Source organism: Saccopteryx leptura, chromosome 7, assembly GCF_036850995.1.
Source record: "Saccopteryx leptura isolate mSacLep1 chromosome 7, mSacLep1_pri_phased_curated, whole genome shotgun sequence".
NCBI lineage: Eukaryota > Metazoa > Chordata > Mammalia > Chiroptera > Emballonuridae > Saccopteryx > Saccopteryx leptura.
This window is the reverse complement of record NC_089509.1, coordinates 108,455,750-108,469,235: the sequence shown is the minus strand read 5'-3', so window position 1 is coordinate 108,469,235 and position 13,486 is coordinate 108,455,750. Positions and strand designations below refer to the sequence as shown.

The following is a 13,486-nucleotide window of genomic DNA, read 5'->3' as shown; positions in this document are numbered from 1 at the left end:
TGGTATTTTAATCGGTATTGCATTGAATTTATAAATTGCTTTGGGTAATACAGACATTTTAATGATGTTTATTCTTCCTAATCATGAGCACAGTATATGCTTTCACTTGTTTGTATCTTCCCTGATTTCTTTTATCAGTGTTTTATAATTTTCCGAGTACAAGTCATTAATCTCCTTGGTTAAATTTATTTCTAGGTACTTGATTTTTTTGATTGCAGTGGTGAAGGGGATTGCTTCCTTAATTTCTCTTTCTGACAGTTCTCTGTTAGTGTATAAAAATGCCTCTGATTTCTGTGTATTAATTTTATATCCTGCCACCTTGCTGAATTCATTTATCAGGTCCAGTAGTTTTTTGACTGAGACTTTAGGGTTTTTTATATACAATATCATATCATCTGCAGATAATGATAGTTTTACTTCTTTTCCAATTTGGATGCCTTTTATTTCTTTTTCTTGTCTGATTGCTGTGGCTAGGACTTCCAAGACTGTTGAATAAGAGTGGTGAAAGGGGGCAGGCACCCTTGCCTTGTTCCTGATCTTAAGGGGATTGCTTTTAATTTTTGCCCATTGAGTATGATGTAGGCTGTGGGTTTGTCATAGATGGCTTTGATTATGAATGGGTGCTGGATTTTATCAGATGCTTTTTCTGCATCTCTTGAAATTATCTTGTGGTTTTTCTCCTTCCTTTTGTTTATGTGATGAATCACATTGATTGATTTGCAAATATTGTACCAGCCTTGCCTCCTCAGAATAAATCCCACTTGATCATGGTGTATGATTTTTTCATATATTACTGGATTCGATTTGCTAATATTTTATTGAGGATTTTAGCATCTAAATTTATCAAGGATATTGGCCTATAATTTTCTTTCTTTGTGTTGTCTTTGCCTAGTTTTGGAATCAGAATTGTGCTCGCCTCATAAAAGGAGCTTGGAAGTCTCCTTTTCTCTCGAATATTTTGAAATAGCTTGAGAAGGATAGGAATTAGTTTTTCTTTGAATATTTGGTAGAATTAACTTGTGAAGCCATTAGGCCCAGGACTTTTCTTTTTGGGGAGTTTTTTGATAACTGTTTCGATCTCATTTGTTGTAATCGGTCTGTTTAGGTTTTCTGATTCTTCCAGATTGATTTTTGGAGATTGTATGTTTCAAGGAATTTGTGCATTTCATCTAGGTTGTCTAGTTTTTTGGCATACAGTTCTTCATAGTATTTTCTTATAATATTTTGTATTTCTGTTGTGTCAGTTGTTATTTCTCCACTCTCATTTCTAATTTTATTTATTTGAGTCCTCTTTTTTTTCTTGGTGAGTCTGGTTAAAGGTTCATCAATCTTGTTTACCTTTTCAATGAACCAGAACCTGGTTTCATTGATCCTCTGTATTGTTTCTTTAGCCTCTGTGTCATTTATTTCCGCTCTGATCTTCATTATTTCCTTCCTTCTACTACCTCTGGGCTTTACTTGCAGTTCTTTTTTTAGTTATTTTAGATGTAGGGTCAAGTTGTTTATTTGAGCTTTTTCTAGCTTCTTAAGGTATGCCTGTAATGCTCTGAACTTCCCTCTCAGTACTGCTTTTGCTGTGTCCCATAAATTTTTAGTTTGATGTATGCTCATTATTGTTCGTTTCTAGGAATACTTTTATTTCTTCTTTGATCTCGTTAACCCATTCGTTATTTAATAACATGCTATTTAGTTTCCAAGTGTTTGAGTATTTTTCAGTTTTTCTGTTGTGGTTGATTTCTAGTTTCATGCCGTTGTGATCAGAGAAAGTGTTCGATATGATTTCAGTCTTCTTAAATTTGTTGAGGCCGCTTTTGTGCCCAAACATGTGGTCTATCCTAGAGAATGTAGCATGAGCACTTGAAAAGAATGTATATTCTGCTGCTTTAGGGTAAAAAGTTGTGAAAATATCTATTGAATCGAGTTGATCTAGTGTGTCCTTTAAGTCTACTGTTTCTTTGTTAATTTTCTCTCTTGAGGATCTATCTAGTAAAATCCTAATAGTATTGAAATCCCCTACTATTATAGTATTGCTGTTGATCTCGCCCTTTATATCCATCAAAGTCTGCTTTATATATTTAGGTGCTCCTATATTAGGTGCATAGATATTTATAACAGTTATATCTTCCTGGTGGATTGCTCCCTTTATCATTATATAGTGACCTTCTTTATCTCTTACTATAACTTTTGTTTTAAAGTCCATTTTGTCTGATACAAGTATTGCTACCCCAGCTTTTTTTCCATATCCATTTGCATGAAATATTTTTTTTCATTTTTTTATCTTCAGTCTATGTGCATCTTTTGTTTTAAGGTGTATCTCTTGTAGACAGCATATGTATGGGTCCTGTTTTCTTATCCAGGCAGCTACCCTATGTCTTTTGATCGGATCATTTAATCCATTATTTACATTTAAGGTTATTATTGATATATAGTTGTTTATTGCCATTTTATTCTTTAAAACTGTATTCTTCTTTTGCTGTATTCTTTTCCCCCTTTGATCTGTTTACAACAGGCCCCTTAGCATTTCTTGCAGCATTGGTTTGGTTGTAGTGAATTCCTTGAGTTTTTTTTTTGTCTGGGAAGCTTTTTATTTCTTCTTCAATTTTAAATGATAGCCTTGCTGGATAAAGTAGTCTTGGTTTTAGGCTCTTGTTCTGCATTACTTTGAATATTTCTTGCCATTCCCTTCTGGCCTCAGGTGTTTCTGTTGAGAAGTCGTAAGTCATCCTTATGGGGGCTCCTTTGTAGGTGATAGCCATTTTTTCTCTATCACTTAGCTTTGGTATTTTAATTATGATGTGTCTTGGTGTAGATTTCTTTGGGTTTCTCTTTAATGGAGTTCTCTGTGCTTCTTGAACTTGTTTGACATTTTCCTGCCTTAATTTAGGGAAGTTTTCAGCTATGATATGATTGAACAAAGTCTCTATTCCTTGTTCTTTCTCTTCTTCTTTAGGAACCCCTGTGATACGGGTGTTATTTCTCTTCATGTTGTCACAGAACTCTCTTAGAGTTTCCTCAGACTTTTTGAGTCTGTTTTCTTTTTTCTGCTCTGCTTCTGTGCCTTCATTTATCTTGTCTTCTAACTTGCTGATTCAATCCCCAGCTTCATCCATCCTGCTTTTAATTCCTTCCATTATGGTCTTCATTTCTGATATTGTATTTGTCATTTCTGACTGATTCTTTTTTATTATTTCAGTGTCCTTTTTTATATTTGCTATCTCTTTATTTAGGTGTTTGTAATGACCATCTATTATTATTCTAATATCTTTGAGCATTCTACCAATCGTTATTTTAAACTCTGCATCTGGTAATTTGGTTTTATCTGACTCATTCTGGTCCTTTTCTGGGGATTTCTCTTGATTCATTTGTGTAGCATTTCTCTGCCTTCTCATTTTGTCTGTGTAAAAGAAGGTTTTGGCTACTGGAGTCCACTGGGTGTGGCCTCTGTGTTCCCTAGGTGTGGTCTGTCTGTAGGCCCACCTCCCCCTCTGCTGTTGCTGCCTAGGGCATTCGGGAATGGGCGTCTGTGAGCAGATTTTAATACAGCCTTATATTTAAGTTGACAATGAACATTCTATTTGTTGTACATTCAACATAATGTAAGATGTGCGTTATCCAGTGATTTTCAACCTTTTTTGAGCCGTGGCACATTTTTTACATTTACAAAATCCTGGGGCACACCACCTACCAAAATGACACAAAGTGACACTCTAACACAGTACATATTATACATATAGTTAATAATATAGTTTCTAAATGTATTTATACTCACACCTGACCATGTCTCACGGCACACTGTTGAAAAACACTGATCTATGCATTTAAAGGGAAAGAAAGGCACTTCAACTTTTTTGACATTTAAACTCTACTGTAGTTTTCTACTTCATCTTAAAATTATTAATGTTTTTCAGTACTAATTTTTTATTACAGCTAGTATCTTATGGCAAAATTATTTTTAAAATAAAAATTTTTAAATTACAGCTTTTTGATTTTTTAAAAATTGTATTTATGTTCTATGGTAGGTAGTAATAGTCTTTTTAAAATTATTTTAATGCTAAATATACCATTCATTGCTATAATACATTGTTTCAAAAAAATTATATGTAGAACACAATTTGTTTCCTTTTTGACCCTAATTGGATCCATATGCTTTGCAAAGCAGGGTGGTGTGTCTTTGCTAAAGTCTTGATTACTTTGTCCCATAGCTTAAAAATTGTATCATTATGTCTTCATCCCCATGTCTTTGAGACACAGATGTAGATGAAAAAGAAAAGGGAACTGTGCTGGAGTCATGGAGGAAAATGTCTGGTTTCCCCAGTGCCTTTGGACAGGTAGAGGTTTGGGGTTTCAGGACTCTGCATCCTCGAGTTGGAGGAAAATGTGTAGTGTCTGTATCTGAATTATCCTCACACTGCTTCACCCTCAGTGACTGTCTCTGTAATCACAGGTTCCCTCATGCCCAGCAGTAATAGTGCCAGTCTTCATGGACTTTAAAATTTTTATTTTGTGTGTGTAGTGTTTTAGATCTTATTAATACAGGAAAAATTAATAAATATTAATAAAATACTATATTTATTAATATTGTGCTTTAGATCTTATTAATATAGGAAAATAGTTTTATATGATAAATACTTCTAGATCCTTTAAGTTCTTTTTAGCTATAAAATTCTGTAAAGAAATGATATTTTTCCTTTTGGAATGGTACTTAGATTATCTTGCCTCTTGCTGGTATTTTGTGTAAGTTCAAGTTTTCTCTTTGATGGTAAGTATTGTGACAACATAGGTTTTCTTATTTATTTATTTGTGTGTGTGACAGAGAGAGAGGGACAGACAGGAAAGGAGAGAAATGAGAAGCATCAATTCTTCATTGCAGCACCTTAGTTGTTCATTGATTGCTTTCTTATATATGCCTTGATGGGGAGGGCGAAGTCTACAGCAGAGCGAGTGACCCCTTGCTCATGCCAGTGACCATGGGGTCATGTCTGTGATCTCACACTCAAGCTGGTGAGCCCGCGTTCAAGCTGGCAACCTCAGGGTTTCAAACCTGGGTCCTCTACGTCCTATGCTCTATCAACTGCGCCACTACCCGGTCAGGCCACATAGGTTTTTTTAAGTTGTCAAAATACTTCTTTTCTTTTTGGAGGAAGTACTGAGAATCATAACCAAATATTCAGGACTCTGACCACACCTGTTTATGCTGCTTTTTATTGTAGTCAGTATAGAAGTTCAAGCAAAGGCGTTAAAAGGGTTGTTAATAACCTTGGAAAAGAACTAGATTCGTTGTAATTTACAGCAGTTTCCTTGGCTGACAGTCTTTCCTGCCAACGCCACTCCCCTCTTCCTCTGTTCTCCCTGTCTGCCTGTCTGCCTAGGCCGCCCTTTCCCAGGCGGACACCTCTGCTGAGCTCTCCGTGCAGCGTCTTGTGCTGGGCCTTACGAGGGAGTCCTGTCCTCACATGGTGTTTAAAAAACCATAATTCAGTGTATAGCACCACAATCTTCATGTTTCTTTTGGAGTAACCTATTTAGGTGACCCAGACAAGGTGAACCAAATAGATTGTTTAAAATATTTATTTTTCCCACCACCTTTTTACTTTAAATGTTTTCAAATCTACAGAAAAGGTGAAAGACACAATAATGGGCATGGATATGTCCATCACATATATTTACACGCCATTAAAAATTTGCCACATTTGTCCCTGATCTGTGGTACAGTAGTAGCTAGAGTCTCTTCCCAGAGTACCAAGGTTGCAGGTTGGATCCTGGGGTTGCCAGTTAGCACCCTGGTCAGGGCACATATGAGAAGCAATCAGTGAGTGTACAACTAAGGGAACAAGAAGTTGATGCTTCTCTTTTTCTCTCTCTGTTCATCTCTCTCAAATCAATGTAAAAATTAAAAGTATTTTGTGCACCAGCAAAAAATTTTTTTGCCACATTTGCTTGGACACCATTCTCCTGCCCTTCCCCTCTCCATATAGGTGTATGTTTACTACAGTATTTTAAAATTGATTTGCAAACATCATAACAGTTCCTTCCAAATTCTTCAGCATACATATATCTCCTTAGAGTAAGACCCCCCCCTCCAATAAATGTGATACTGTATCACACCCCAGAAAATAAATAACAGCGTATAATACACCTGAGTTTGCATGTGGCAGTTGTCTTAAAAATACCTTTCTTAGCCTACTTTTTAGATCCAGGAGTCAATCAAGGTTTTCACATTAAGTTGATTTTTATGTCTCTTTTTAATTTAATTCTATTTAAAGTAACACATATCTTTTTTTAATGACATGGCTTTTTTGAGTCAGTCTGAAAGCATTCTTTCCTCATAGACCATTTTAATCTAATTTTACTCCTTTTTATTAAGATTGATTATCTATAACTTAGGACAAGACATGGAAAGCAGAATTCTCACCCAAGGGATTCTAGTGAGAAACAGTTAGTTGGATCCACACACTGAAGCAATCTTCTCAACCGCGCGGTCAGCCGGCTCTCGGCTGCCCTCTCCTGGTGGTTCCCATGCCCGAGGCAGCGGTGTCCCGTGTGGTCCTTGGTGCTTTCCGGGCTCCGCCGCCGGAAACTTCTCATCTACCTCCTGTTTCAGACCAAATCAACCAAAGTTCAGTCACCACTTTCTTGCTTTGCTACTTTAGAGCAAAGTTGTAGGAGAAAGGAACTTGTATATGTAATCCCTTAGCAATTTCCTTGACATCTCTAGGGAGTAATAGAGTAAGACTTCTCCTAAAGATTGGAATATACTGTGCTTAGTGACAATGAGATTGTGAAATTAAAAAAGAATAGATAATAGGTGAGAGGGACAAATGAATTGTTATAGAGTTTCTTTGACATTCTAGTGAAACTTTTTAATTATCTATTGAGCTAATTAAAGTTTGGCAATACATGTTCTTCTGTGTAAGCATGAGGTTACAGCTGCATGTTGAGTTAGTAAGACATAAGGTATTCTCTTACTGAGTTACTCTTGGTGAGGGTTCCCTTGGAGTCAGGGTGGTAGGAACTGAGGGCCGTCTGGAAGTCCCAGCAGTGCAGTGACGGGGAAGTCAACTACCAAAGCTACCGTTTTCCTTTCAGGAAAGGAATTATTATGCTCCATACAAAAAAAAAATTGGTTTATTAACTCTGTAAAAATAAGTCCTTAATATTTAAAAGGAATAATTTAAGAGTGTAGGATTTCTATATCACTTCTTGTGTACTTAAGTATTTATTAAACACTGAATTAGGCACTATTGGATATTTACTTGGAATAATGAGTATATGTGTGTACATGGGTTGAAATTGGAATTTTTTAGTGGGTATTACTGGTTTATACTGTTTGTTTTTATAAACCACGTTTTTTTTGTTTTTTTTTTTTTTCATTACATTTGAAATTACATGGTAATCACATAAACATCTTTATTTTCTTTCAGTTGCTGCCAAACAAGGTGAATCTGACCCGGAAAGGAAAGAGACGAGGCAGAAAGTGGACGACGACAGGAAGCACGAGATAGAGGCGGCGATCGTGCGGATAATGAAGTCCAGGAAGAAGATGCAGCACAACGTGCTCGTGGCGGAGGTGAGCGCGGGCGTGGGGGGGGGCGTGGCCTGCGGGCACAGTGACGGCCGCGGTTGGAGTTCCGGAGCGCACTGATGTTAGAATTAGGGAGCTGTAGTCGGTAATGCTGACACTCAGAGCATGGCACTGGACACCTAAGTGTACCAGTACGGTGAAATAGTGCACGCTCTAAGAGCTAATGTGTTGTAAAGAAAACCGTAGAATGTTGTCACCTGAAGAATAAACAAAAAGTTTTACTGCTCTTTTAATACCGTCATGTAAAACGGGTTGGGAACCTATGGCTTGCGAGCCAGATATGGCTCTTTTGATGGCTGCATCTGGCTCACAGACAAATCTTTAATAAAAAAAATAATAACTTTAAAAATAGAAAACATTCTCATGTATTACAATCCATTCATTTCCTACTGCTCATGTTCATGGTTGCGGGTGGCTGGAGCCAATCACAGCTGTCCTCCGGGACAACACCAAATTTTTATTGGATAATGCGTAAAGTACACGGGTCGTTGTATGGCTCTCACAGAATTACATTTTAAAATATGTGGCGTTCATGGCTCTCTCAGCCAAAAAGGTTCCCAACCCCTGATGTAAAACAAACTGCCTTTTTTTCTAAAATTAGTCATTGTTACCATCAAGTGTTCACATGTTACAAATTTCAAAAATCATGGAGAAACCAAATTAAATAAATAAACAGTGAAGACATATTGGCAGTTAGGTGACTGGTTAGTTTTTCCAGACGTTGTCATTGGACTGGTAGAGGTGGGTATTTGATAGCAGTGCCTTGAGAAGTAAGTGGATGTGTCACCATAAGAGAGTGGACTGTCCTTTGCGATGCGGCTCAGGAGAAAGAGCAGAGAGCAGTGCTGCAGGATTGGGTGTTGAGTTGAAGGGTTCTAGATTTCGTCTTTCTAGATGGGAGGATATGGAGCAGGTCTATGTACTGGGATAACAAAGGATTGCTTAATAAAAAAGGGAAAAATAGGAAAGGAGGGGATGATTTATGTACCGAAGTTGAAGGAAAAAAAGGATTGTATAGAGCACGGGTGGGTGGTAGGTGTGTTAACAGGGATGTTATAGAACAGTGGTCCCCAACCTTTTTTGGGCCATGGACCGGTTTAATGTCAGAAAATATTTTCACGGACCAGCCTTTAGGGTGGGATGGATAAATGTATCACATGACCAAGACAAGCATCAAGAGTGAGTCTTAGATGTAACAGGGAGGGAATCTGGTCATTTTTAAAAAATAAAACATTCAGACTTAAATATAAGTAAAACGGAAATAATGTAAGGTATTTATTCTTTTTCTACGGACCAGTACCGGTCCGCGGCCCGGGGGTTGGGGACCCCTGTTATAGAATATTCTTTTTCCTGAGAACCTAAGGCTCAGGGAACAGGGGTGAATGTTAATACAAGTACAGCCAAACGTATATGGATAAGGTGGTGGGAGTCGGAGGAATTTCCAACTGAAATGGCCTCTTTTCTCTATGTAAACAGGATGTGAGGTTATCATCCTCAGCAACTTTCTGAACTTGAATTCTCTAAATTTGTGTTATCAATCTGTTTCAGAGATGGGCAGACTTTTTATGTTTAATAGCCAGTTGTAGCATGAAAGCAGCCACAGGTAACAACTGAGTGTGGCTGTGAGCTCTAGTAAGAAGAGCCAAACAGGCAGTGGGCTGTATGAGGCCTGTGGCGGCAGTTTGCTGACTCCTGGGCTGCACACAGGTATTACAAACTACAGCTTCACTCAGCAGGGGCTCAGTCGGTTTTGAATGATGTGGTAAATGTTGAAAGTGTGTCTATGGAGTAGAACCAAAGGAATTAGGATACTGTTGAGTGTGTTGCTGAAATGATCGTGAGTGCAGTCTGAACGTTGTCAGGGCAGAGGTAAGGTCAGAAGAAGTTATTACTAGCTTAGAAGAAAGGGCCAGAGGATGAGAGACCTCAGGTGGGCTGAGAACAAGTTTGTTGATACTGGAATGATAATACTAGAAGGAGGATAGACTTCAGTGGAGAGTGAAGTTTTAGGGTTCAATTTTCAATTTGTCGCGACCTTGGGCAATGAACTGACTCAGCAGGAGTAGAAGGAAAGCCGGTTGTGGGTGGTGCTCGGCACAGAAGCCGGTGGTTGTGGGGGCAGCGGTGTGGTTGTCACCTCTGTTCGCACTTTGTGCTGCTTGCTGATGTCAGTGTCCCTCTCTGGCCTATTGGAAAAATTAGGCAGCCTACTTTATGGGACGAAGAACATTAACTAAATTAATATGCACAGTCATTCAGCTGCTGCTGTAGTTGTTGTTTTATTATTACTGATGTCACAGTGCTTAGAATCCTGACAGCAGATAGAGAAAAGAATGGAATGGCAGCAGCAGCATTTACTGTGGACTGGGCAGTATTCTAAATCACCATCCTTGATATTTCATATACAGTGACTTCACGAGGTTTGTACATTTCCCAGGGTCCAGAGCCAGAGAGCTGGGATTGCAGTCCAGGCAGTTCGGGTCCAGAGTTCATGCTCTACACACATTGTGCTACCCAAATTCTGTGACGTGGGAGGGTGAGCCAGAGTCAGAATGGCGAAATTGTAGGTGGTATACATTCACACTGATTATTTTAATTCTAATTCACTTTTATATTCACATTCTGATGAGAGAAGGTATGTTTTAACAACACAGTACATTTTCAAATAAAACCTTTTTAAATTTTTAGTATTTTAACTTTGGGAATCAAATTAGTCAAGTTGATCTGAGTCTTGAAATGGTACATCAGTTCTATTCAAAGATAAGAATTTTTGTTAATATGAAAATGTTACATAATTGTTAAATTTTCTGATGAGAAATATTTTTCTTCCCCTCTCTTTCAGGTAACGCAGCAGTTGAAGGCTCGATTCTTACCAAGTCCAGTTGTTATTAAGAAACGTATTGAAGGACTTATTGAGAGAGAATACTTGGCACGAACACCTGAGGATCGCAAAGTATACACATACGTAGCATAAAATGCGTTCAGAAATTTGATTTATTCTTGGACTGTACTCTTCGCATGGACTGAGAAGTTCTTTTAAATCATTAAATATTAAGACGACCATCTCTTCTATTAAATTGCAGTACATGTTCTAGACCATTCAGATCAAGCCTTTACTCCCTTTGAGAGTTTCCAACATCAATTGATTGAGCTTCAGGCTTTACACCGTTCATGCCTGTAGAGATCATCTTTACAGTTCTCGGGAAAGTGGAATGTGCCGCGTTTTGTTTTCAATACTGTACGAAAACGGGACAAAATAAAACAAACATTTAGAAACTGCAGCTCATTAAAATAAAATTGTTGGATTTCATTTCCCCAGGTCTTCAGTGTTGATGTAAATGTGTTTTTGTAGTGTGGCTTAGCACTTTGTGCATTGTATAAGTTGGGTAACAAAAATGGTAAAAGAAATGACACGATTCCCAATTATCTTGCTCTGCTTATGGCATTCCTTTAGCTAGTCTAGTTTAATTTAAAGGTTTGATAACTATACCAAGACCCAAGCATCCAATTGGAGCATGCTTTAATCTACCACTTGCACTTACTAATCTTATAGCCTTATGACCAGGAACCTTTGTTTTGGACGCAATACACACCCTGATTTGGTTTTTTCCTATTGTAATTTGAGATTTCCCAAATTAAGTCTTAAAATTATTAGATTTTGTTCTGCGTTATCTCTAGAGAGAGGAAATATTTTAGTATGTATAAATTGTACAATAATTTTTTGCTGTTGTACTCACTGCTAATAGTGAATTGTATAGGGCAGTGTTTTTATTTCATTTATTGTTGACAAAAATAAACGAATTTAGCATACACATACCCACTAATTCAAGTATGTCAGAGCACAACGTTGGCAGCTGGTTGTATTTAATTCAGCCCCTTTGAAAAGCACATATAGTCTACACTTTGTTTATAAAATATCGTAAGTCCCTCCCTCCTAAATATATATATATATTTTGGTGACGCTGAGGTGCATGTTAATCTTCTGTTTCCAAATGCATCTGAAAGATGCAGTAAATATGATTACCTTGATATTTTTTAACAAGATCTTCGGTTCTTGCAGCTACCCGTGTTTTGGAAAGTGATTAAGCAATATTTCCACACCTGATGATTCTTGGATATTGAGCTGTTGTCCTCCAAAGAGTCGTCGTTCATGTTTTCACAGACGTGCTTGTGCTGAGGATTCCTGTCAGTTATCCTGTGCTTCCAACTTCAGCAATGTTTTTGACCTTATGGATCTGCCAAGGATTATAGTTTGCTTTGTTTTTAATAACCTCAGAGTATTTTTATCTTCAGTTTTATTTAATTTTGTTTCATAAGACATTGTTTCAGATAATGTAATTGGGGCAAACCACTATAGATTTCTATTGGGTAGAAAAATGAAATGTTCCTAGTAAGTTCAAATAACTGGCCCTTCATTGACTATCAGTACTGTTGATACATTTATTAGAATATATGTCTCAGAAGATGGTTTCTGTTTAAATTTATGGTCAAATTACAACTGAATTCTACTATGGATTAAAAACTCCACGTAAATCTTCTTCCCCATGCGTCTTGGGTTACAATTTTCCTTTTAGAATTGCAGAGAAGCTTTTACTGCATTTAAGTTTGTCTTCATTTGGACTCTCATGGTATAAACCTTATGCTCTTAAGCTCCACATTTTCCACTTTTACATGACGTAGTTAAGATACAAACGAAAACTATCATGAACATTGTTCTCAGGACACTTCCACCAAACTTGAGCGATAGTAGGTCAGGTGTAGCTTGGGAAGCTGAAAGGCTTCACTTTTCGATTTGTACATATTTGGAATTTCTGTAATAAACATCTACAGGAAGTTACTGGTATTTCAGGTTTCAGAATCTTTATTGCTCTCAATTCCCAATTAAATAATATGTAATACTTTGGGAATTAGAATAACTCAGATTGTCATGTTAATAAAAAATCTCTTAAATGAGACATTAAAAGAAAAACTTAAATGCTAGTTTTTAAGTATTAGAAGTCAGTGAAGATAAATTTATGTCATTGTCGCAAGTGTGGATGTACAAATCAAATCTAGACTTTAGAGACATGTCAGTTTTTGAGCACAGGTTTGATATTTATGCTTCTAAGTGCTTATAAATATATTACAGTACATTTCTGAGTTGCAGTTGAATTGAATGGTTGGAGAACGCGACCATTTGCACTCAGTTGCGTTTCAGTCAGTTGCAGTTGAGTTGAACGATGGATCGGAGAATGACGCTGCATTGAAAACAAAATAGGGTCACCATAGACACTTTCGTTTTAACTCATAGGTATTATTTAAGCTCATAAGATACGTTTTCACGTTGCTTTCTTTTCAGCAAGAAGTCATTCATCTTTTCTCCATTTTTTAATGTCTTGATTTCAAAGAATAATGCATCCTAACCATTTATTTAATCCTGTTGATGTGAATAAATTTCGGTGACTTATACTTGAAGAATTTTAAGGAGGGTGGATATGTAGTTTTCCAACTGCAAAAATGATGTAACCTTTGTTCACTTGTTAAATTGTAATTCTCTGATATCATCAAATCCAAGCCAGTGTTTACTTTGAATTGTTATATAGTTATATTATTTAAAGACTGAAAATTCATTGCAATTAGGGAACACACAGCCTCACAAAATAAAATGTGGTTGTGATTGCAAGGATTCTTTATGTCGGTGAATTTTAAAAGGGGTCGGGGAAGGGATGCATGTCTTGGAAAGAATGTATTAGAATCCCCTGTGTGGTGCTGTAAACATAGGCTGTTCCACTGTCAACCCCCGAGATGCCAGTAAGCCTCAGTAAGGTGGTCACGGTAGAGCACTGTCGATGCTCGGTTCCCCTGGTAACTTAATGAGACTGTTCGATTGCAGTGCTCAAATAAGAACATACAGTCCACATAATA

General features: G+C 37.2%; 1 protein-coding gene across 3 annotated transcripts in view; it reads left to right on the top strand.

The window, feature by feature from the left end:
* CUL3 (cullin 3) overlaps positions 1-13,244 on the top strand; it is a 110,736-nt gene extending 97,492 nt beyond the window's left edge. For all 3 annotated transcript variants that reach the window (XM_066344947.1, XM_066344945.1, XM_066344948.1), the window contains 2 exons: positions 7,422-7,567; positions 10,425-13,244. In XM_066344947.1, coding sequence (XP_066201044.1) covers positions 7,422-7,567; positions 10,425-10,556 — 278 coding nt within the window. In that variant the 3' untranslated portion in view covers positions 10,557-13,244. The remainder of the gene's footprint in view (positions 1-7,421; positions 7,568-10,424) is intronic.
* The last annotated feature ends 242 nt before the right edge of the window (positions 13,245-13,486 follow it).